This window comes from Taudactylus pleione, unplaced genomic scaffold (genome assembly GCF_031769625.1).
Source record: "Taudactylus pleione unplaced genomic scaffold, aTauple2 ptg001207l, whole genome shotgun sequence".
Classification (NCBI taxonomy): Eukaryota; Metazoa; Chordata; class Amphibia; order Anura; family Myobatrachidae; genus Taudactylus; species Taudactylus pleione.
Genome location: NW_028285608.1, coordinates 1 through 26,624, shown reverse-complemented (window position 1 = coordinate 26,624; position 26,624 = coordinate 1). Strand labels below are relative to the sequence as shown.

Here is a 26,624-nt window from a genome sequence, read left to right as displayed (position 1 = left end):
GGATGAGAGTATTTTCTAACTGTCGGCAGCACAACATAACAGAACCTCAGCTCTGCCGATGCTAAATCAGATGTATATGGAAGGTAATGACCACTTCTTTAAACGAAAAAAACAACTATAACTTCGTTATCAGATTACCCACCCAAAAAGCCAGATATTTTGTAACTTCAAACCTTATTCTCAGAGGTCAACCTTGTTATCTCTTGTCTGAGGACATCATTTGTTTCTTTCTCATCTTTCAACGACTTCTGGATATTTTTTATGTCATCGCTAAAATGATTTACTTTAAAATTCATCAATTCAATTTCCTTTTCATAACCTTCTTTCTGAGTCTGAAAGTGATTTTCCAGTATTCTATAAGATGAAATAGTAACACTAAGTGCATAATCCACAAATATCACAATGTACAATTATAGTATAGATTATAGTATAGATTCTACCAGATGAAGAGTAAAGATGTTTCAGGCTATTTGGTGTGACCATGAGATAAAAAAACATAACAGATAAACAGCAGGCAAATCTTTGCTTGAGATGTAGCCTAAATTAAGCACAATGAAATAGAAAATATCAAACATCGCACACAACCAGGTCAGCTAATATTTTTCTTTTAGGGATAATTTCGTCCACATCAAATGAAACACAGCATTTCTGAGGGAATGGCCCCTTTATCACGCAAACACCGGACGCAGACGTCATGTCGCTGAAAAGTTTCCACGTTTGCAGGATGTGTCACTGCTCTTATTCTGCAGACTAAACAGATACTCTTTCATAAAAATAAATGAATCCAACTTGTAATATTGGGCCTGAATCAGATATGTATGCAGTGCCGATTGCGCATGCGTCACGGTCATTCTGCGCATGCGCCAAAGTACCTTTACGATGCCGCTCGCAGTGATGCCGCTTTGCAAAGTGATTGACATTCGGGGACTGTTTGGTGGCGGTTATGGGGGGATGGCAGCAATAACGCTGTTTTGGGGGCGTGTCTCTGTATACTACTGCGATCCCGTACACAGAATTCATGGCGCCAGTGTCTCAGTTCCTGCGGCCATTCTGCGTGACCACAGGGGTTACTCAGATGGATGATAACTGAAGGATCACCGCTGCGTGTTTGTACACAATTGCTTGGATCTGCGAAGACGCCATTGGACTTCTAAATCCATTTCCAGGTGGCTACAGCATTAGCATAGCAGCGGCGTACGGGATCTCAGCTGATATTGCATTAGCGTACATATCTAAAACAGGCCCACAAAGCATAGCACACAGGTCTTGTGGCAAACGTAGGTAAGTGGAGTAAAGAAAATAGTTCTGTAACCGTCTGTGGAAGGTGCAAGCATGCTGACTGAATAAATGTGGACATTTGCTGTTACAGTAAATCACTATCATGTAAAAGGATCTGAAAGAAAGACTGTTTTTTAAGCCTGATTAAAAAAAAATATCAAAGACAACTCAAAGACAACATTAGTATTATGCACACAAAACATTCAGGTTTTCAGTGGTGTTAGGAAGGTACTGTAGGTTTTTAAATGGCGTCAAATGGCTGATTTGTGTTGTTGTTTTTTTAAATGCAAGAAAATGATAAAAAAACAAACTTTTTTCGTTTAATCTCATACGAATTAAATGAAAAATGCAAATAAAAGTAGGAAAGAGGTTATTTTTGGGGTACTTTGAGGGCACCTTGAAAAAATGGAAAAAAATTATAAAAACAATTATTTAATTTTTTTCAACTAAAAAATTATTGTACTTAAATTTGGGGTGCCTAAACTAATGAAAAAGTTGATTTTGTGGTAATTTAAAGACATTTTTTTTACCCCCAAAAATTACATGTATTATTGGATTAATTAAGCTAATTGGAAATTTCAAAATGCCTAATTAGTCATTAGAGGGGGTGTCCCGACCTTTTAACCTTAAAATAAAGATTTTCCTTTCCATCTCTCACCGTCAGGGAGGTGCGAATGGAAAGCTGCGAATTCAGTCTGACTGGTTTAGTGCGAGTTGCTAATTGGATTGCAAAATGAATTTGCTATCCGAATTCGAAGTAAAAATAGCAACTCGCACCTCGCAATTTACACCTAATAGGATTGACCCCATAGGTTACATTTTAGTGTGGGAGAGGATTTTTCTCAAGATCTCATACCTAGTTGCTTTTTTCAAACCTTCATACGCAAACCAGAGTTCTCCATCCTCATTTATATTTCCCAGATCTTCTTGAGCAAGTCTAAAATGAAACAATGAACAAACATATTTATGAATATTAATAACTCCAAGCTGTTTCTTTGTTAAAATGTCAAAATCACTTTATTCAGTCACCCTGACCTTTAAGGATGGTAGTAGTTAATTTTGCCAATTTAAATCAAATGAGGCCAAATAAATAGAAGTATGGGTGGGCATTCATTGGACCTCCAGCTGCTGTGGGACTACACATTCCAGCATGCCCTGTCACAGTGTTGATATCAGGGCATGCTAAACTGTAGCAGGGCATGCTGGGATGTGTAGTTCAACAGCAGCTGGAGGCCGCTTATTGTCCACCCCTGAATTACAGATTATGACCAACTGAACGACCACCATGTAATATGATCTATTTGGAAATTCAGTTGGCCAGTGGCGAATGTAGAGACCAGAAAAAGTCAGGCCACGTGATATGTGGCAGATTTGGCCACAAACCTAATTGCATATGGGCAACTCAATTTTATATAACCTCCTACAGCTCAATATTATAATAGATTATTATACACATTTTTTTTTTAAACAATTTATTTCACAATGGTAATTTCTAACTAATTATACATGAAAACAAATCAATTTCTATATTCTTTCAGGTTTTAGTCACTTAGATTTTATTTTGCTTCAAGAAAAAACTTTTCCAGAAATGCCTACAGTGCCCTAGATTCACTTTATGCCTTTCTGTAATGTCTTTAACTTTATTAGCTATATTAAAAAAATAATAATAATAAATAATAATAATAATACATTTATGAAACTGCTATATAAATGTATTGCACTCTGGCTATCTGCCTCAGGAATATTGTCGGCATCGAATTAATAATTCTGTGTACGGTACTTTTGAATTACTAAATCCTATTGTGTTATTCTGGATTAAATGTAAAGCATAACTCCTGCTCAAACCTAAAATATTTTGGTTTTGGCAGAGTTATAAGAGTTAAAATAAAATGCTACAATTCACCAAATGGTCCTTTAGTCCAGGTCAAAGGGAATTTCATGGGTGAGAGGCTTAAGGTGCCCACACACATAGCGATCTGAACACGATCCCACGATGTGTGCGATTTCCCCTGAACTCTCCGCAGGCAGCTCCCCGGCAGTCCTACACACGATTTGGAGTAAAAAATTTCCAATCTGACTTAAGATCTATCGTGCATCCAGTGCATTGTGTCCCAGATTGGCAAATCTACCCTACAGCACGGCAGATCTGAAGATGCAATGTGCGACGAGTGGAGACGCGCATTGGCATCGTGATAGTGAGTGGACACTCATGATTTTGGCATATTTTACACGATTTGTAGCCACGATTCGTCGAAATCGGCCAAATAGGGTAAAATATCACTGTGTGTGTGGGCAGCTTTAGATGCCTGCTCAGCTAAGTTTCATTACACTCATCATCGGGCCCGGTAGGTCTAGGAATAGCAAGTAAATCAAAGCTTGGTGTTTAATTTTATACATTTAATGCTGAACACATTTTTTTAAATTGTTTTCTGAACCTGCATTTTCCTACAACTTTGACACAGATGATCAGGGGCGGGTACAAAGAACCTTGGTGAAGACCTGCAGAGGGCCCTGATATTCACAATGAGGTGTGGCCATGTCCCTACACGCTTGGCCATGCCCCATAGTACAAGGTACGGCCAGACCTCTTCACGGCCTTGCTGATGATACCCACACACTATACTTACAACGTTATATTTCTTTATGCTATGCAACCAGCAATTCATTCTGATACCTGTTTTTAACATCTTCCACTTCAAAACTGTCCAAAAGCTGTTTAGCCATTTCAGACATCTTTTCTACAATAAATAAAAAACATAATTAAGTGGCGAATTTGGATTGAGGCAAACAATGAGTAGGACAGAGAAGGACACGTGTAATAATATGCCAAAACGGCACAGTCCCTCAAGCATATATCAGCTACTGTTCTGTTACTTTATATATCAGTGCTCTAAACATTTCTCTAGAGGTTTACAAAAACATTACCGTCCTATGTTGCTCCCGAGGACAGCCAGGTACTGGAATCAAGGATAAACATCTTCAAACAGAACAGGCTAGCTTACTCTCGCTGTGCCTGGTGCTGTGCCATGCTTAGGGGTCTATTTACTATGCAGTGTTAGGAGACAGAGTGAAAAGTGATAAGGTGCCAGCCACTCTGTCTCCTAGCACTGCTTAGTAAATAAACCCATGAGTCTTTATTTTTAATTTTAAACATGTCTCTATTGCAGGATTAAACTCTCCATAGTGAGTGTCTGACAGTATTGCAGGGCATCTTAGGTCCTGCACAAAACCTTGCACACGAGCCCCATCATTTGTTAAAACACCACTGGCTCGTATACATATATATCGCTGCAATATTGGCAGTTTGGCCTACATGTGTTGCCCAACAATTAGCGTAATACCGGGGATGATTAAATTTTTATTGTTCACATAGTTTCCGGGCATGCTGTGGTTAAAATTGGCCTAAGGGTGTAGTCATCTGGCAACTGCACTAAAAGGATCCAGCCACTTCCCCCAAGTATAAACCTGTACAACCTGACCACCAACGTCACCATTTCTGAAAAAAAGATTTGTTTGTAGTCATCTACCTGGTAAAATGTATCAAAGTGTGAAATATAAGGTTGTACCATGTGTCCCAGCAAGTCTGATATGGCGAAGGGTGTGAGTTCCAAATGAAGAGGGCAGAGCGACAGAGATATTGGAGGCTGGTGTGAAAGGAGGCAGGGGCAATAAGGGGCAGATTCAATTAACGCGTTTTCTAGCCAGTTAATGGAGCTGATTTTTATATGTACCTCTATAGGCTGTGAGCAGAAATCAGCTATTCAGAGTTAACAAGTGTAGCCACCAGCTAACACGCTGGCCAATTGGATAGTACATAGTCTGTATTTATGGTAGACATCCAGGGCACAATATGTTGGTCATTGTTGTTGTTGGGTATGACATGCTATGCTAGCATGCTACGGAAAGAATGGATATTTGTGTAGCAAAATACAGTTAGCCAAATAGACATTTTGTACAGTCACACACTTAAGCGATACATGTTCCTTTATTGGCACTTTCCAAGTTATCCATTTCCAGGTCTTTTCCCATCCCTAAAAAGGAGAAAGGTAACCTACCCCTCATGTCTTGCCTCTGTAACAGCGCCTGGTTGTCAGACTCCTTTACTTGGGTCTGTAGAATTTCAATTTGTGTTTCAAACTCGGGTATTTTCTGTGGAAGGCATGGCAGAGGTAAGTACATCATTGACACATGCATTAATTGCAAACATACATCTGTTTACATACTGCATAGAGTCTTCTCAATGAAGTCTTGGAGACTGTGTAATTATGATGCATGTTAAAAAAAAGAAATAATGTGGTGAGGGACAGACAAAATACACATCTGTAAAAGGAGGGACAGAGTTGTGCACAAAACATACATATAAAACCTGATGCCCACCTATACCAAATAAAGATCCCACTTCCCCCATATACTTGAGCACACGGGGCCTGATTCACAGTTGCGCGTAATTCCTTCTGTGTAAGGTTCTCAATAGATATTTAGCAGACAGCGTATGCATCAGGCCTGCAACTTACAGCAAATCAGAGTTGTATGGATGTCAGCCGTATCGCCACTTGCTACTGAGCGTGCATTTATAGAGGTGTGGGCTGCACAGAGGCGCGCGTATACAGAGATCCCGCTGGATCATGTTGGTGCAAATAAGTGCTCATGATGGCGGCTACTGTCACCAGCAGATTGGTGGGGGCATTGCGGATGGCCTCTGAGTACAGGAGGAAATATCCATTCATTTACGAACGTTTAAGTGCCCACAATTGTAACTCTGAATCAAGCCAATGGTTCCTAGTTCCTGTTAGTGTTGGCAGATATATGAATGAGGTCACCTTGGCCTGGTTAATAGGATTCACAACTTGACACAAATGTACACTTAGAATCTCATTTTTATTCCAGATATTATAATACATAGCAATGTTGCAGAGTGTATTATGCATGAATTTCCTACTAGGTTGCTTTGTATGTTGTTAGTGTTGTGCTCTTGCAGTTTGCCTTGTATTTTAGATAATTATAGCAATGTAACACCAGTCTGCACAACCTCATTTGATGAATAAGGTTATACAGTATGGACCAAACCATCAGTCTTCTATATATTTAAAAATCTCCATACTGTGACAGAAATTTAGACAGTTGATATTATATTTACATTAGCTTTGCAGATGAAAGTCAGCCCTTCTTTTCTATTTTCAGGTACTACAGATAAAAAAAAAAAAAGGCAGACTCACAGTGCCTGATAGGCTGGATAGGCCTCCACATGCAGATTTTTGCTATACAAAGACAGATTCTTGCATTGCCATAATGTAGTAAGCAGACATCCGCGGGCAGACGGAAAAGTGCCCACGGATGCATGTGACTCGGAATCAGCCCCAGACTGTGCATAATCAATTCTAACAATTGCTGAAAGATATTCTATAAGTCTCAAAAAGATTACATAGAGACCAATACAATAGGTCTAGAATTTGGTGAAGAGCACTATGCTAATAGATAAATAAGAGACAAGTTGTAGCCCTACTCAACACTTGGGGGTAAATTTATCAAAGGTCGATTTGGCATTTTGAGTGATTTGAAGTGCGATTTTCATTCGATTTGTACTCGATTTTGCATTTGAGTATTTACTAAGGGCCAAATCGAATGTGAAATCGAATTTCAAATCGAATTTTAGTCAAATCGGCCTCAAATCGAACATCGGGAAAACATTGGTACTTTTACATAGCCCAACACACAAAACCCTTATTTACTATCATTCGATTTGAAATCGACCTCAAAATCGGACTTCAAATCGAACTTCAAATCACCAAATTAATAGACCTGCTTCATGCTTTCGATTTGCGCATGCATGAGCAGGTCGGATTGACACAGATACATGCAGACATCAGCAAGATGCCTGCATGTATCTGACTGTAAAAAGCAAATAAATAGTTAAATGTAAAAAAAACTTGACGTGAGGTCCCCCCCCAAAACAGAACCAGCCCCGGACTGCTCAAACCCAGGTCTGGTTGACTAAGTACAGGGAAAAATTGCTTAGGGTCTCCCTCTACTTAGTTCAACCAGCACTGGGCTATGGGAATTAGTTCTGGAATTACAGGGAAAAATTTGCTTAAGGTCTCCCTGTAATTCACAGAACCAGCCCTGGACCTTTTCTAATGGGGGACTGATGCCACAGCCAGGGGAGCCCTATCACCGGGCCCCCCAGCCGCAGCATCAGCCCTGACCGCTAGTCAGCCCAGGCCAGGGATCCCTGGGGATTTGAGGACCCCTCCAATAAAGGGGTCTCCCTCTCCAGAGCACCCCTAGCCTAGGCTGATAGCCCAGGGCTATCACCACCACCCCTGGGCGGTGGGTGGCGGGTTGATTGTGTTAGTGTAGTGTAAATATAGAAGAATAAAAACATTGTCTTTACAGTAGAACTGCAGGTCCCAACAAGTCTCCCCCACATGCTAGTAATTGGAGAACCACAAGTACCAGCATGCGGGGCATTAAGGGCCAACTGGTACCTGTAAAGAAATGTTGAAATAAACACACACACCGTACACAGTATAAGTTTAATACATACATACATACACACTCACACATACTCACCTATATTACCTCAAGTGGTCCCCTTGTCCAGTAGGCATCCAAGGTGTTGTTAAAATAACAAAACGATAAAGCCGACCCTCGCACTAAGTAATAACCATCCTAACCAGGATGGTTATTACTTCCCGAATGAAGAGCACAGACGCGGCTTCCTCCCTTGAAGGTCCGTGTCTGAGCCAATTGGACAAGGGGACCACTCAAGGTAATATAGGTGAGTATGTGTGAGTGTGTATGTATGTATGTATTAAACTTATACTGTGTACGGTGTGTGTGTTTTTATTTCAACATTTCATTACAGGTGAACTACAGATCCCAGTGGGCCCTTAATGCCCCGCATTAAGGGCCCACTGTCTTAAATGGTGTTCCAACCTATCAGCTCCTAACTATCATGTGTTTGAAAATTGACAGTAAAGGGTTGATTGGTTGGAGCACCATTTAAGATTAGCAACGAGTGATAACAATAATATCACTTGCTGATAAATGAGACCCTTAAGGTGCGCACACACAGTACAACTTAAATGGACGATATGAAAAATAACGATATTGATCATATCATTATCATTCATATCGTGCATTTTTCGGACACCAACGACCTGTGATGCACGGGCACTTATGGTCGATATCGACCATCGCCTTTGCATGCAGGCCAACCTGGTCGATATCGACCGGGTTACTATAGGGACCTTCATTATAGTCGTTGGTGGGTGTGCTGGATGATCAATATCGATCATCCAGCACACCCGGTAGATCGAAAATTATATCGTTATCATTGTCGCTTGTACCGTGGGCATGATTCAGACCCGAATGCTAAGCCACGAATGAACGCTATGGCCGATATTCGCACATTTGTGCATGCGTATGCGTCAATATGCGCATGCGCGAGTCACTCACTGCGCTCGGGAATGTGCCGTTTGTGGGTGGTAATAGGGGAAGGTGCTTGTGAACGGGGGAGTGGATGTGTGAATGCAGGAGTGTCTGGGCATCTAAACGGTGTTTTAGGGGTGTGCATAATTAGCAAAGAAGCGTCATTGTACACATCACCTGGTTGGATTTTAGGGCCTGATGCAGACCCGCTCGCGAGCGCTGAGCGCTCGCAAGCCAGTCGATGTTGCCCAAGTGCGCATTCGCACTTGGGCAACGCCTACCGTCTGGGGCTGGCCCCACTGACATCACTAGTAATGTCAGTGGGAGTGCTTTTGGCTCTGATAGAGCCAAAAGCACTCCAGGGCTTGCGGCAGCGAGACCCTACCGCAAGGGTCTCGTCGCAAGCCCGATGGTCGCGATGGTCTTGACCATCGCGACCATCATTTTGGCAGCTTGCTATAGCTGTGGGTGGTCACCCACAGCTATGCGAGCGGCCAGGAGGCCGCTCCAAAAAGGAGGAGGGACGGCCCAGATTCAGAGCGAGCGCTCTGTCAGAGCGTCCGGCTCTGAATCATGGCCTTAGACAGCACTGATCGCGGTGCTTGCGGTGGTGTAGGGGCTACCTCAAGCGATGCGTGCAGCTCCGATGGCTCTCGATGTCATTGATTAATCACACACTTCCTGGAGATGACGTGTGCTAAGAGAGAAAGGTGGGCGTCTTTATACTAGCTTGCGTTCGCTCTGCCATCACTCTCTAAGACATAGAGGGCGTCCTTCCACCAGACAGTGCGATCGCGGCATTTGCATACCCGGTCCCTTTTGGCTGCATTCGTTCGCGGCTTAGCGTCCGGGTCTCAATCAGGCCCCGTGTGTACCCACCATTAGTGAGGGGTTCTTTCAATGTGTTCTACTTCTAAAATAATTAAAAAGATTGCTCTACAGAAAATATACTATATTTGTCAATCATGTGTAGGCATGAAATCCCTCTTATTAGCAAGTTAGCTGAAGATTTATGCAGCACAATAAGCTGCAGTATTAAACAGTCCCTTATGATTAATTATTTACTGGAAAGGTAATCAAGCTAAAACAAATACCTTCCTACAGCAAGTTAATTTGTAAATTCCCTTGTATATAGTGGTGATTACTGGCACTGCCTGGGGATTTCCGATTATGTAAGGACAGTATCTATGTATCCCGGAAGTACAGCTAGGAGATATATAACATTCCGCACACTCTCCAGATTATGAGGAAATAGCAGGTGTGTGGGGAAATCCGGTCATGTCTACTAGTAATATACACGAAAAGTATTTCCAGCTAAAGTTATATCAACTTTATAATAACAAAGTAGCACACAGTCCGATCTGAAAAGTGTTATTAAAAAGATCAAAACTACCACATGCAGGTCTTAGTGTGCAATACTATCTTTATACATGTATGCAGTTGTGTGTATCTATACAGTATGTAAATGTGAGGCTAATGGTGGGTACATACTTGACGATATATCGTTTGTACACCCTACAAACAATATATCGTTCCGGCCATTGGTCAGTATATCTGACCAATATATCTGTGAATGATGTCGTTAACAGATATATTGTGAAGGCTGCGCACACTGCAGATGCAATATATGCTTCAGGGGTTGGGTACGGGATCTCGGTGGTCGGGATGTCGCCGGTAAGAATACCAACAGCGGCATCCCAACAGTCAGAATCTCGACAGAATCACGTAAGTACCCTAACCCCTAACCCTCCCTCCCCAGTGCCTGAACCTAACCTCCCCCACTAGTTCCTAAACCTAACCTCCCCCTCCCCGCACCCTAAACCTAACCCTCCCCAATTAGTGCCTATAACTCCCCCTAGTGCCTAACCTTTAACCCACCCCATGTAGTGCCTAACCCTAACCCTCCCCCTAGTGCCTAACCCCTAACCCTCCCCTTAACAACAGATATTTACCTTCGGGATAACGGCGGGCGGGATACTGGAACCGGGATCCCGGCATCGGTATTTTGACTGTCGGTATCCCGCACGCCGGGATGCTGACTACCTCCCATCCTTCAGATATACTATGCACATCTTCCTGTGTGCACGGATGACCGACAGACCCATATTGCTGCCGCAGGATCCGCTGACAATGACATCACCACCAGTTCCTGTGGCCATACATTCCGGTCAGTCAGTAAGTGTGCATACACAGCAAATCAGACTGACGGCCAGACGGCAATCTGTCTGCAAAGTGTGTACCCGGCATAATTAAGCTCAGTGCTGATCTTTAGATTTCTTTCCTACAAAAGCTTTTCCAGACTCTAGTTTATAATTAAGCACTATTAAAGTACATTTTATTTAGTATGCTCTTACCCAATTTAGCTTTACACATCAGAGAAAGTCCTGAAGACAAGACAACTAATAAAATCACCTATAATAATTCTTTACGTACTAATGTTTCAGTGTACTTCAATAGACTATAATTACATCTGCAGTTATGAAAGTCCACCAATTTTAGTAACACTGGCACTAATAAAACTGCTGAGCAAGGAAGTCAGTGAACTGAACAGAACATGTGCAGACTGGATGGATGAGTCACAAATTCTGATTTGGAGTAAAAATAAATCACACTGACAAAAGAGGTAGCCACTAATGAATACTATTAATGGAGTAATACTAATTGACTACTACTTGAAGAGGAAGATTATCCCTGACTACCAGTGATGGAAGTAGCAGTTTGATTAGTGCTAACTCTGACTACTATACTAGTAGATGAAGTCATAGTCCCAACTAGAAGTACTGTGGAAGGGAAATAGTAGCTATGGGTAGGGGAGGAAGTGGCAGCAGTGAGTGATATTGCTCATGGAGGATATTAGTAGTGCTGACGAGAGCTACTAGAGGAGGAACAATATATTATAAATGATTGAAAATATATAATCCCAGATTAACCAGATTTACCAGATGCCTGTAAAGCAATAAAATGCTGGTTGACGACACTAAATAAAACCAGCGATTGTCAATCCCTGGGATAACTTATCTAATTAAATTGCAAAACTTGAATAAATACACTGCACTGGCTGGATGAGATAGAGAATTTACAGTACATTACATAGATAGTCCAAGCTCCACCAATGGGAAATATCAGATCAGCTCCAAGTATGTAAACATAAACATTGGCTTGGGTACAGTGAGATCCCTACCTTTGCCTGGCTGGACAGCTGAACCATCTCCATTTTTAATCCATCAGTTAATTTTGTCTGTTGTTCCATCTGTTGTAAAAGTTTCTTGTTTTTTTCTTTCAGAACCTCAATCTCCTCTTTCAGCTGCTTTATCTGTTTTTCATAATCCTTTTTCTGGATTTCAAACTGTTTTTCAAGCTTACTGTGTAAAAGGAACAATATCAGTAGTGGCATTTGTAAGAGCACTGGGTAACATACAGGCAATGTCTGCTGCCAGTCATTACTAATAATACGTCTAGCTAGAAAGACTGAATTGAATTACATAGAAGAATTACATTGTGACTTTACCACATCTATTAGGCTGTGAACACACTGGTGTGAAAAAAATGATCGTCTATTAAAAATAAAGACAACATATTTGCTTTGCTCTTAAATGCATTCAATCCATGTTCTCAATGCCTGACTGGGGTATAGTCACTACGTACCAAGCTCTAATGCTGATGAATGTTGTGATTAAAGTTAAACTTGACATGAAAGAAAATGAGCACTTGTAAAAAGTTATGTATGTGTACGAGTACCGGTATGGTACAGTTTGGACTATTATTAGTAAAGGGGGTTTATTAGAATACACTGTATGATTTCATTCCCTTTTCAGCCCTTAGGGCCCCATTTAATATCATTGGGTTTTTGATAATTCTAATTTCTAATCGCCGCTATATGATGCAATAAGAAATTAAGTACTGCTGGGATCCGTGGCGTAAAAAGGCTGGGTCAAGTGGGGAACTTGCCTTGGGCACAGGGCAGGCCCAGGGGGAGGGGGCAGCGCACAGGGAGCAGTTCTCTGTAGTACTGGCCCAGGCTGTCAGGGTTCTCGTGAGGTCCCCTGTGGGTGCCGCTGCTCCCTGCATGCATCTTGCACACGTGACCTAATGACTTTGTGATGTGGCTGTCAGGGCAGAGGAGCCAGGAGGAGTCAGCCGAAGAAGAATGAAACTGGGTAAATAATACAGGGGCTGGGATAGGGGCTGGTTGATCTTGTTTTGGACTGCCCTGTGCCACCTCCGTTATTTCACATTTCTTAAACTATTCTAATGGGGAAGGTGGGGTGGCTACTTGTAAATAATCTCTTCTCCTCACTGTGATCTGTAGTTTGTCATGGGTAGCACAGCAAGGGGATTAGAGTCTTTATTCATTCATTGCAGGCTAGCTCTTCCCTGCTGCACTTACATGTTGTTATTTATCATAGGCTCAGTGGCTGTTACTTCTCTGTTGCCCCTCCTAGGAATGACCTAATCTCGCCAATTCCTTTTTTATACCTACTACTCCTTGCAGAAGCTCTGGAGAAGCATATCTGTCATGACTGTGTTAGATTGTGAGTTAGGACAGTTCTCTACTCATCTATCTGTGATTCTATACTTATCTATCTGTGATTGTGATTCTGTACTCATCTATCTGTGATTGTGATTCTGTACTCATCTATCTGTGATTGTGATTCTGTACTCATCTATCTGTGATTGTGATTCTATACTCATCTATCTGTGATTGTGATTCTGTACTCATCTATCTGTGACTGTGATTCTATACTCATCTATCTGTGACTGTGATTCTATACTCATCTATCTGTGATTCTATACTCATCTATCTGTGATTGTGATTCTACACTCATCTATCTGTGATTGTGATTCTATACTCATCTATCTGTGATTGTGATTCTATACTCATCTATCTGTGATTGTGATTCTATACTCATCTATCTGTGATTGTGATTCTATACTCATCTATCTGCGATTGTGATTCTGTACTCATCCATATGTGATTGTGATTCTATACTCATCTATCTGTGATTGTGATTCTGTACTCATCCATATGTGATTGTGATTCTATACTCATCTATCTGTGATTGTGATTCTACACTCATCTATCTGTGATTGTGATTCTGTACTCATCCATATGTGATTGTGATTCTATACTCATCTATCTGTGATTGTGATTCTGTACTCATCTATCTGTGACTGTGATTCTATACTCATCTATCTGCGATTGTGATTCTGTACTCATCTATCTGTGATTGTGATTCTGTACTCATCTATCTGTGATTCTATACTCATCTATCTGCAATTGTGATTCTATACTCATCTATCTGTGATTGAGATTCTGTACTCATCTATCTGTGATTGTGATTCTGTACTCATCTATCTGTGATTGTGATTCTGTACTCATCTATCTGTGATTGTGATTCTGTACTCATTTATCTGTGATTGTGATTCTGTACTTATCTATCTGTGATTGTGATTCTGTACTCATCCATATGTGATTGTGATTCTATACTCATCTATCTGTGATTGTGATTCTACACTCATCTATCTGTGATTGTGATTCTGTACTCATCCATATGTGATTGTGATTCTATACTCATCTATCTGTGATTGTGATTCTGTACTCATCTATCTGTGACTGTGATTCTATACTCATCTATCTGCGATTGTGATTCTGTACTCATCTATCTGTGATTGTGATTCTATACTCATCTATCTGTGATTGTGATTCTATACTCATCCATATGTGATTCTATACTCATCTATCTGCAATTGTGATTCTATACTCATCTATCTGTGATTGAGATTCTGTACTCATCTATCTGTGATTGTGATTCTGTACTCATCTATCTGTGATTGTGATTCTGTACTCATCTATGTGTGATTGTGATTCTGTACTCATTTATCTGTGATTGTGATTCTGTACTTATCTATCTGTGATTGTGATTCTATACTCATCTATCTGTGATTGGATGCGCTTGCCATATCATGTATGCACTCTATTGGTGGGTACACACTGGGCGATATTACTGAGCGACTGCACGATTACGATTAATCGTGCACAAATCGTGCACTTCTATGTCGGAAACGACCAGCGATGCGCACTCCCGCTGATCGTTGCCGACATTGTCCATCGCCTGAACATGCAGCACAATCTGACGATAACGACAGATTGGCATGTTCAGGAATGATGGACAGTGCCTGCACTGAACGACTGATCGTTCAGTGCAGACACTACAGGGGATCAGGCACGACGGTACGATTACGATGTCATAATCGTACTGTCTTTCCTGATCGCCTAGTGTGTACGCACCTTATGTTTACCTCTCTATTTAATGTTCTCTTTGGGCATTAAACAAATTCACACTACATAATATTTGTGTATTTTCCTGCTGAGTGAAACAAACATGGTCAGGTGTCTGAGACATCTGTCTGTCTTCAAGTGTTATCACTTTCAAACCTCTCCTGTGTCCCAGGCTCCAAGTGTTTTTCAGGACTGTCCTGATTTTGTTATTGGAAATGTATTACTTTGAATAATCATCTTTCCAGAAACCAGGTGCATTAAGAAATATATACTTAATTGACTTGGGTACCAGTAGTTGTTATACTACATATGATTGCAATAAGTTCATAATTATAATTATATGGGTCTAAGGGCCCCATCACGTGTAGAATTTAGGTTCCAACCTCATTTTTTCTAGGTTCAATCATATTTACCTCCCCACATGTAATTACATGCCCCCCCTCCCCCCATGTGTTGGTTTTATGCTATCAGTATTAGGGGTGAGCGGGTTCGGATTTCTGAAATCCGAACCCCCCCGAGCCCCCCCGATCCGAGTCCGATCCGAGTCAGGCTCGACTTTTCCCGCCTGACTCGGATCTGAAATCGAGGCAAAACGTCATCTTCCCGCCTTCCGAGTCTCGCGGGTTTTGGATCCTATATAAGGTACACACGTCGGCGCCATTTTCTCACTCGGCTGTGGACAGTGAAGAGGGAGGGTGGGAGTTAGGGCTGTGTAGTGTAGTGTAGTGTAGTGCTGCTGTTGTCCACTACTTCAAAGTCCATAGGGGCTGGCTGTGTTGTGCTGTGCTGCTGTTGTTAATAGGGGCTGTGTCCACTACTTCAAAGTCCATAGGGGCTGGCTGGACTGTGTTGTGCAGTCAGTTCTCCATAGGGGCTGTGTCCACTCCAAAGTCCTGTGCAGTGTCCCAGTCCTAAAGGAGTGCTGTAGTGTTGTCCAGGGGGTGCTCTGTCCATCAGGGGTGCTCCCCCCAAGTGCTAAAAAAATAATATATTTTCTGTGTTTGTGAATTGTGTGCGCAGTAGCCGCACGTGCATCAACAAAGTAGTGCCAAGCGTGCGCCTGTGTCATAAGTAAAGGGCCGGCTGGCTTGACCGTTAAGGGTGCTGTAACCCCCGAAAGTACACTCCAGTCCAAACCAAAAAAAAAATTATTTTCTGTGTTTGTGAATTGTGTGCGCAGTAGCCGCACGTGCATCAACAAAGTAGTGCCAAGCGTGCGCCTGTGTCATAAGTAAAGGGCCGGCTGGCTTGACCGTTAAGGGTGCTGTAACCCCCGAAAGTACACTCCAGTCCAAACCAAAAAAAAAATTATTTTCTGTGTTTGTGAATTGTGTGCGCAGTAGCCGCACGTGCATCAACAAAGTAGTGCCAAGCGTGCGCCTGTGTCATAAGTAAAGGGCCGGCTGGCTTGACCGTTAAGGGTGCTGTAACCCCCGAAAGTACACTCCAGTCCAAACCAAAAAAAATATTATTTTCTGTGTTTGTGAATTGTGTGCGCAGTAGTCGCACGTGCATCAACAAAGTAGTGCCAAGCGTGCGCCTGTGTCATAAGTAAAGGGCCGGCTGGCTTGACCGTTAAAGGGTGCTGTAACCCCCAAGTACACTCCAGTCCAAACCAAAAAAAAAATTATTTTCTGTGTTTGTGAATTGTGTGCGCAGTAGCCGCACGTGCATCAACAAAGTAGTGCCAAGCGTGCGCCTGTGTCATAAGTAAAGGGCCGGCTGGCTTGACCGTTAAGGGTGCTGTAACCCCCGAAAGTACACTCCAGTCCAAACCAAAAAAAAAATTATTTTCTGTGTTTGTGAATTGTGTGCGCAGTAGCCGCACGTGCATCAACAAAGTAGTGCCAAGCGTGCGCCTGTGTCATAAGTAAAGGGCCGGCTGGCTTGACCGTTAAAGGGTGCTGTAACCCCCGAAAGTACACTCCAGTCCAAACCAAAAAAAAATTATTTTCTGTGTTTGTGAATTGTGTGCGCAGTAGCCGCACGTGCATCAACAAAGTAGTGCCAAGCGTGCGCCTGTGTCATAAGTAAAGGGCCGGCTGGCTTGATCGTTAAGGGTGCTGTAACCCCCGAAAGTACACTCCAGTCCAAACCAAAAAAAAAATTATTTTCTGTGTTTGTGAATTGTGTGCGCAGTAGCCGCACGTGCATCAACAAAGTAGTGCCAAACGTGCGCCTGTGTCATAAGTAAAGGGCCGGCTGGCTTGACCGTTAAGGGTGCTGTAACCCCCGAAAGTACACTCCAGTCCAAACCAAAAAAAAAATTATTTTCTGTGTTTGTGAATTGTGTGCGCAGTAGCCGCACGTGCATCAACAAAGTAGTGCCAAGCGTGCGCCTGTGTCATAAGTAAAGGGCCGGCTGGCTTGACCGTTAAAGGGTGCTGTAACCCCCGAAAGTACACTCCAGTCCAAACCAAAAAAAAATTATTTTCTGTGTTTGTGAATTGTGTGCGCAGTAGCCGCACGTGCATCAACAAAGTAGTGCCAAGCGTGCGCCTGTGTCATAAGTAAAGGGCCGGCTGGCTTGACCGTTAAAGGGTGCTGTAACCCCCGAAAGTACACTCCAGTCCAAACCAAAAAAAAATTATTTTCTGTGTTTGTGAATTGTGTGCGCAGTAGCCGCACGTGCATCAACAAAGTAGTGCCAAGCGTGCGCCTGTGTCATAAGTAAAGGGCCGGCTGGCTTGACCGTTAAAGGGTGCTGTAACCCCCAAAGTACACTCCAGTCCAAACCAAAAAAAAATTATTTTCTGTGTTTGTGAATTGTGTGCGCAGTAGCCGCACGTGCATCAACAAAGTAGTGCCAAGAGTGCGCCTGTGTCATAAGTAAAGGGCCGGCTGGCTTGACCGTTAAAGGGTGCTGTAACCCACAAAGTACACTCCAGTCCAAACCAAAAAAAAAATTATTTTCTGTGTTTAGCCGCACGTATATATCAAATCGATATAACATAAATGGAGGACCAAACTTTCTCCGATAAAAATAAAATAGAGAAAGATCAAGAACCACTTCCTCCTAGTGCTGAAGCTGCTGCCACTAGTCATGACATAGACGATAACATGCCATCAACGTCGTCTGCCAAGGCCGATGCCCAATGTCATAGTAGAGGGCACATACAATCCCAAATGGCAAAGTTCAGGAAAATGACCTTGAAAAAGACATTTAAATCAGCTGAAGAGAAACGTAAACTTGCCAATATGCCATTTACGACACGGAGTGGCAAGGAACGGCTAAGGTCGATCCCTAGTATGTTCATGACTAGTGGTTCAGCTTCACATGACGATGGAAGCACTCCTCCCACTAAAAAAATCAAAAGAGTTAAGCTGGCAAAAGCACAGCGAAGAACTGTGCTTTCTAAGAAGATATCACAAATCCCCAAGGAGAGTCCAAGTGTGGTGGTGGTTGCGATGCCTGACCTTCCCAGCACTGGACGGGAAGAGGTGGCTCTTTCCACCATTTGCACGCCCCCTGCAAGTGCTGAAAGGAGCACCCACAGTCCACTTGCTGATATGCAAATTGAAGATGTCACTGTTGAAGTACAACAGGATGAGGATACTGGTGTAGCTGGCGCTGAGGAGGAAGTTGGCGAGGAGGATTCTGATGGTGATGTGGTTTGTTTAAATCAGGCTCCGGGGGAGACAGTTGTTGTCCGTGGGATGAAAAAGCCCATCACGGTCATGCCTGGGCAGAAGACCAAACATTCCACCTCTTTGGTCTGGCAATATTTCTATCCAAATCCGGACAACAACTGTCTTGCCATATGTACCATATGTAAAGGTGAAATAAGTAGGGGTAGGGACGTCAACCACCTAGGAACATCCTCCCTTATACGGCACCTGCAGCGCATTCATAAAAAGTTACTGTCAAGTTCAGAAACTTTGGCTCAGACCGTAAGCAGTCCAGGGACACCTAAATCCCGTTGTCCTGTTGTATCCAAGCGCCTGCAAACCACACCGTCAACTCCCTCCTCGTCAATTTCCTCCTTAGTCAGGATCGGAAGTAGTCCTGCAGGCCATATCACTGGCATGACTGACTCTCCTATCCGGGATTCCTCCGGAGGATCCTGCATTGCTACGCCTACTGCTGCCGCTGCTGCTGTTGCTGCTGCTGCTGGGAGTCGTTCATCATCCCAGAGAGGAAGTAGGAACACCACTACTTTTACTAAACAATTGACCCTCCAACAGTCCTTAGCGAGGAGGATGAAGTACGACAGCAGTCATCCTGAAGCAAAACATATAACTGAGGCCTTGACTGCTATGTTGGTGTTAGACGTGCGTCCGGTATCCGCCATTAGTGCAGTGGGATTTAGACAATTGATGGAGGTAGTGTGTCCCCGGTTCCAAATCCCGTCTAGATTCCACTTCACTAGGCAGGCGATACCGAGACTGTACAGAAACGTCAGAAAAAGTGTCCTCAGTGTCCTGAAAAATGCCGTTGTACACAATGTCCACTTAACCACGGACATGTGGACAAGTGGAACAGGGCAGACTAAGGACTATATGACTGTGACAGCCCACTGGGTAGATGTATCACCTTACGCAGCAACAGCAGCAGCGTCACCAGTAGCAGCATCTCAGAAACGCCAGCTCGTTACAAGGCAGGCTACGCTGTGTATCACCGGTTTCAGTAAGAGGCACACCGCCGACAACCTCTTAGAGAAACTGAGGGAAATCATCGCCCAGTGGCTTACCCCACTTAGACTCTCCTGGGGATTTGTGATATCTGACAACGCCACCAATATTGTGCGGGCATTACATCTGGGCAAATTCCAGCACGTCCCATGTTTTGCTCACACAATAAACTTGGTGGTGCAGAATTTTCTGAAAAGCGACAGGGGCGTGCAGGAGACGCTTTGGGTGGCCCGAAAAATTTCTGGCCACTTTCGCCATTCAGCGACTGCGTGCCGAAGACTGGAGCGCCAGCAAACACTCTTGAACCTGCCCCGCCATCACCTGAAGCAAGAGGTTGTGACGCGGTGGAACTCAACCCTCTATATGCTTCAGAGGATGGAGGAGCAGCAAAAGGCCATACAAGCCTATACATCCACCTATGACATAGGCAAAGGAGGGGGTATGCACCTGACTCAAGCGCAGTGGAGAATGATTTCCGTGTTGTGCAAGGTTCTTCAGCCCTTCGAACTTGCCACACGTGAAGTCAGTTCAGACACTGCCAGCTTGAGTCAGGTCATTCCCCTCATCAGGCTTTTGCAGAAGCAGCTGGAGAAAGTGAAGGAGGAGCTAAGACGGAGCGATTCCGCTCGGCATGTGGGACTTGTGGATGAAGCCCTTCATTCGCTTTGCCAGGATTCCAGGGTGGTCAATCTGTTGAAATCAGACCACTACATTTTGGCCACCGTGCTCGATCCTAGGTTTAAAGCCTATGTGGTGTCTCTCTTTCCGGCCGACACAAGCCTGCAGAGGTGCAAAGACCTGCTGGTGAACACACTGTCAGCTGAAGCGGAACGTGACACGTCAACGGCTCCTTCTTCATTTTCTCCCGCAACTGGGGCTGCCAGGAAAAAACTTAGGTATCCTAAGCAACCCGCTGGCGGTGATGCAGGGCAGGCAGGACCAAGTTTGGACATCTGGTCCGGACTGAAGGACCTGGCAACAATTTCTGACATGTCTACTGTCACTGCATATGATACTGTCACCATTGACAGAATGGTGGAGGATTACATCGGTGACAGCATCCAAGTAGGCATGTCAGACAGTCCATACCTGTACTGGCAGGAAAAAGAGGCAATTTGGAGGCCCCTGTACAAACTGGCTCTATTTTACCTGAGTTGCCCCCCCTCCAGTGTGTACTCCGAAAGAGTGTTTAGTGCAGCCGGGAACCTTGTCAGCGAAAGGCGTAGGAGGTTGCTTCCACAGAATGTGGAGAAGATGATGTTCATCAAAATGAATTATCAGCTCTTCCAGGGAGACCAGCCTCCAGAATGTACAGAGGGACCTGTGGTGGTGGATTCAAGTGGGGACGAGTTAATACTTTGTGAGGATGAGGATGTACACACTGAAGAGGGTGAGGAATCGGTGGATGAGGAGGATGAGGATGACATCTTGCCTCCGTAGAGCCAGTTTGTGCAGGGACACATTAATTGCCAGCTTGTTTTGTGGGGGCCCAAACGAACCAATCATTTCAGCCACAGTTGTGTGGCAGACCCTGGCGCTGAAATGATTGATTTGTTAAAGTGTGCATGTCCTGTTTATACAACATAAGGGTGGGTGGGAGGGCCCAAGGACAATTCCATCTTGCACCTCTTTTTTTCTTTGCATTATGTACAGTTTGGGGCCTAGTTTTTCTAACTGCCATCCTGTCTGCCACTGCAGTGTCACTCCTAGATGGGTCACGTGTTTGTGCCGCCCACTCGTGTCGCTTAGCATAGTCATCCAGCTACCTCGGTGCAACCTTTTGGACATAAAAACACTATTGTGAGGTGTGAGGTGTTCAGAATAGACTGGAAATGAGTGGAAATTAAGGTTATTGAGGTTAATAATAGCATAGGAGCAGAAAAACCTACAAATTCTGTGATTTTAGCTGTTTTTATGCTTTTTTTCAAAAAAATACAGATCCAAAACACAAAACCCAGAACCCAAAACACGGAAGGGTGGTTTTGGCAAAACCAATCCAGATCCAAAACACGAAGAAAGATCCAGATCCAAAACCAAAACACAAAACACGAAAAGTGGCCGGTGCACACCCCTAATCAGTATACAGTATGTACATTTTATGCTATCCTTGGCAACCCTGCTTCTGCTCCCAGCTAACATGTAGGCGGACCCCCTACATACACACTGTATCAGCGCTGTGGCTTCCTGATTACTTATAGCGCTTCCCGCAGGACCTTGACTAATTTCAGGACATGAGGTCCTCCAACACCATTTTGGGGTATAAGAGGCACTGTATTGCATGAATGCAAACACTGGACAGTGCTAACTCCCTATATTTCAGTGGTTTTTAAAATAGAAGTAATATTAAATGTAAAACAAGAGTGTTTTGTATTTAATATTATTGGTGTTTTAGATTTTGGTGGCGCCATTTTTATGGTTTAATAATGAAAAAAATCCAGTTCTCATTTATGACAATCACATTTATCCCAAGTCACATTTATGTGCAGGTAATGTGTAATTGTTATTTTTTGGAAGTGAGAGGTTAGAGTAAGTGCTTAGCTTGAAGTATGTATGGTTGTATTATGTGTCAAGCAAAAGGATGAATGGAAATAAAGGTGAGGTGCAGAAAAGATGAGTGGATGAAGGTTCTGGGAGAACTGAAAGGTATTTGGAAGTACTGGGCTTTGGGAATGAGGGCAAAGAGACAGTTGTACCGTGTATTTTATTTACTTTTATGTCAGAATTTTACAGCTTTTTAAAAAAAAAAAAAAAAAAAAACTTTTAAAGGGGCGACAATTTTGTATTTGCCATGGACGCCATTAAGTCTAGTTACACCTCTGGCCGGGATGTCATATTGTTCAAATGTAAGGACAGGAGCCCATCCCTGCCATGTGTACATTAGCGATCACTTTACTTTTGGTTCCCAGAGCCCGCTGCACTACTGTGTATGTGTGGTCTGCTGATCATGTTGTGTGCTGGTGAGGGATCATACGTATCCCTCTCCTAGTGCTTTTTGCCATGTGTAGCTCATAGGTTACCATGGCTAACAACACTTCAGATGGTGTAAGCTACCTGGGACAAGTTCTGGCATGCTTGGTAAATTTGTTAAGAAAACAGCCCCCATAGTTTTCTATGGGAGATGCTTTTGTGGTCGAAAATGGGGGACAGCAGCAGATATCTTCAATATCTACTGCTGGGCATAATTATTATTTGTGGGTACCCACCGAAAACACCTTAGGGAGATGAGGCAATTATTTAAGGATATGCCAATTTGAGGCAATATGGAAGAGCAATTATCTACATGTTCCAAATCCATTTTTTTTTTATACAATTGAATACAACAACTAGAAAGGAGCTATCTGTGCATCCTTATTGGTTTCAGAACGCAGTCTCATTACATCAGCCATTAATGAACTGTACATACACTCTTTGTTTTCCTTCTTTTTCCACGTCTGAAAACAGTTGGTTTGTAAGTTCATCCATTTTATCTTAAAAAAAAAAAGCACAAAGTTAACTAAGCCTTTTCATTGAGCTCTATTATAAAACTAGACGTTAAGGGAAGAGAAGGTAAAAGACCCACCCTTCATTTCCTCAGTCTTCTCTACCAGTTTGACCTCCAACTTCTGCTTCTGCTCCAGGAGTTCAGTATTTTGTGCTTGTAGTTTGGTCATTTTCTGATATAAGACAAAATAAAAATGATTAAATCATGATTTGCAACAACTAAGTATTGCAGGGACCCATTTATAATATGTCTCAGAACAACTTTGGCTAGGGGAATACTCAGTGACCAGGATATGTGAACAGGTTATGTGGTCTGTGCTGGCCAGCATGGGGTTACTTTTCTCTGTGGCAGGAGGACACCATGCTTTTGTTTCTCCTGTGATTGTAAATATCATCTAGGGCTGTTTAACGCAAGTGCTGTGTGAGGCTTGAGAGTGGGTGAGGGACGCTTGAGTTGGGGGAGAGGAGGGGGAGATGTTGCCTTGACCAAAAGAGACCCATTTTGCACCTCCGTGTTCCACATGGAAAGCGTAGTTCTAGGCAGAATGCATGCATGATATAATTGTCTCACACACACACAAATGAGACAGAATCAGTATGAAATGCCAGCTGTCGGCATGCCTCCTGTCAAAATACAGACAGCGGCATGCCGATGGTTGGTATCCCGACAGAGGTCGGGTAAGTATACTTCCCCCTTCTCCCCTACTCACCCTAACCCTCCCTTCTTGTAGCCTAACCCTCCCCGTTAATGCCTAAACTTAAGTCTCCTTCCTTCGTGCCTAAACCTAACCCTCCCCCCTTAGTGCCTTACTCTAACCCCCCCCCCCAGTGGCTCCTAACCCTCCCCCCTAGGGGTGTCTAACCCCCCCCCCACCAAAACCTAACCCCGCTACGCTGCCTAAAACTAACACCCCCCCCAGCAGCTAACACTAAGGACGCCCCAGACTTACCTCATTTGGGCTGGCGTCCTTCTGGATTCCGGCATTGTGATTAAAATAGGCATCAGTGTTTCGATGCCTATCTTTAGTCCCATGTCGGACTTTCAGTCTCGAGATTCAGACCGGCGGCATGCCGTCCGCCGGTCTGATAACAACATCCCAAATGGGGCACACGTAAGGAAATCAGTCCCAGTGTCCACACTCTCTTTTGGAAGCCATAGTTAAGTCTAAACTGAGCAGTATTTTAGGAGGAATGAAATGGGTGGAAGCAAAGAGTTGCAGGTCGGAGTTCTGCACAGTGCACATCTAATACCTTTCTGCCTCTCTACACACAGGAGAAGATTCTCTTTTAATAAAAGCAGGAGGCTCCCAAGAGTGGTGAGGAAGCAGACACCTTGCTGTGAGGTGAGCAGTGTATTTGTGATGCACATCTTGTTCTCTTCATAGGATTTCCAGTGTGCTTATTTTGGAACACTATAGAACACTTGGATATTACAGACTATAGGGGAGATGTTGGTGTTAGCCACTGATACTGGAGTAATTATTATGATGCATGAAGATAGCAAACTCTGATATCACTTTAACCCATCTTACTAATTAGCAATCATATGCTCAACGGCATCGGCTTACAATGGAGCGGGCGCCAAGCTTTACAGAATCTACGTCATTAAGCACCTAAGAGTGGGACAATCCATGATGTACAGCCTAGAGCTGATTCTTAGTTAGATGCAAGTGGTAATGTACACACGGATGGAGTTCGCTAGTGTGTAGTATTGATCTGTCATTTGATTGTCCACACTATCCATGACATAGGCATTTCTCGGTGCGGTAACTGGGCGGCAACCATGAGATCACACCGAACTGATCTGTCTCATGGGAGTGTTGGTCGACTTCAGTACTCGTTTGCAGCGTGTAGATGGAGATGGGACATTTGTTTCAACCAGATGTTTTTTCACACCCAGCATGGGACTGGTCTAAGTCCTGATACTAATGATGAAAGCTGTAAGAATAGTGGGCGGGATAGGCAGATTTTTTATATATATGGATATATGGATTAGTATAATGTAGTAAGCAGACAGCCACGGCCAGATGGAAAAGTGGTAACGAATGCGTCTGACTCAGAATCAACCCTTCTATGTTATTGGCAGTGAGATAATTAACGGCAATCTCACCACTAGGGGTGCTGTTTCATGTGAGTTACTCGTACACAATTCTTTTAGCTGACCAGACAGCTGTTACATAAGTTGCTGATCTCTCCTTTACATGTAACAGCACCCTGCTATAAGTGAGCCACAGTAGAGGGGTGTGGATTACTGCTGCACCATATTTTGCCAGTCTCTCTATCATGTCATTAACCCATATTAGGCATTTTGTTCAGATTGCTTGAACTAATTTACTGGTCATTTAAAACTATAAAGAAAGAATAAACCCGGATTATAAAAATATATATACTCATCGTTTTAGAGACTATTGTAAGTGACATGTAATCAGAACACGGATATTGCAACCAGTAAGCCCAGGTTAGTGAAATCTGTGTAACTCTGAATCTTGATTTACACTAACTGAGCCCATACTGTGACTGTACGGGGCACACACCTGCTCAGTCTCATCCTTGTACTTCTTCCCTTTTTCCTCCTGTGACTTCTTCTGCGTGACAGATTTTTCCAGCTCTGATTCCATCTTATGAAGCTTATCAACATCATGTGAATGCGTGGTTGCTAAACTGGTCAGCCTTTCCAGCAGTCCATGGTTCTCTTTGTTCTAAAGCAAAATGAACTACAGTTACCAGTGAGATAGCATGCATTAACCTACATTTTCAGGTGTTAAATCCGATTGCTTAGCAAGACATGCCAATAAGACATAAATTATCTCTCAGAATATTTCTATGTCCAGAGAAAGGACAATATTACTCCTTGCACTGTTCATACAAATGACGGCACACCTGCATCACAGTCACATCCAGGACCCCAGGGCTGACAGTTCCCCGAGGCCTTTTCTACTATATATGTGTGTGTATATGTATATATATATATATATATATATATATATATATATATAACATTTTCTATGGAGAAATCAGTTTTTTTACATGCAGCGTTAATATAAGGGCACGACTGTGCCCTTATAATATACATACATATATACATATAACACTGCAATAGAATGTTCTTCAGGGATAAATGAAGATGCAAAATGCTGGCACCCTGGACTGGGAAGTCTGGACTGGTCCTGCATGCTATAGAACCATTACCTGGTCTTCCAGCCTCTTCTGCAGGCGCTGCACCCTATAAGAGAGCTGTATGTTCACCACAAAGCGCCGGATGTTCTGGAACCTGCGCCGGGCCAGCCAAGCACGGGCATACTTCTGCAGTATTAAAGCCTTGTGCTCCTCCCGCATCTTTAAAACAAAATGATCACCATGGGAAACACATCATTTACCTGTCTGCAATACGGTTTGATCTTTTTAAGCATTACATACAGTATATTAAAGTATGTGCTAAACACTTACTAAAATAGCAAAATATTTCACATTACAGTGTATTAGTGGCTTTTGTCATAAAACCAACAAGCCAACTTAATTTGCA

General features: G+C 43.1%; 1 protein-coding gene across 1 annotated transcript in view; it reads right to left on the bottom strand.

Annotated features, from left to right (window-relative positions):
• The window catches only part of LOC148451024 (unconventional myosin-Vc-like), a gene marked incomplete at its 5' end in the record, with an annotated part of 73,978 nt that extends 47,541 nt beyond the window's left edge, over positions 1–26,437 (bottom strand). The window contains 9 exons of the mRNA XM_088462359.1: positions 174–354; positions 2,135–2,215; positions 3,953–4,016; positions 5,334–5,427; positions 11,891–12,071; positions 23,025–23,088; positions 23,181–23,274; positions 25,636–25,800; positions 26,291–26,437. Coding sequence (XP_088318485.1) covers positions 174–354; positions 2,135–2,215; positions 3,953–4,016; positions 5,334–5,427; positions 11,891–12,071; positions 23,025–23,088; positions 23,181–23,274; positions 25,636–25,800; positions 26,291–26,437 — 1,071 coding nt within the window. The remainder of the gene's footprint in view (positions 1–173; positions 355–2,134; positions 2,216–3,952; positions 4,017–5,333; positions 5,428–11,890; positions 12,072–23,024; positions 23,089–23,180; positions 23,275–25,635; positions 25,801–26,290) is intronic.
• Positions 26,438–26,624: the final 187 nt, after the last annotated feature.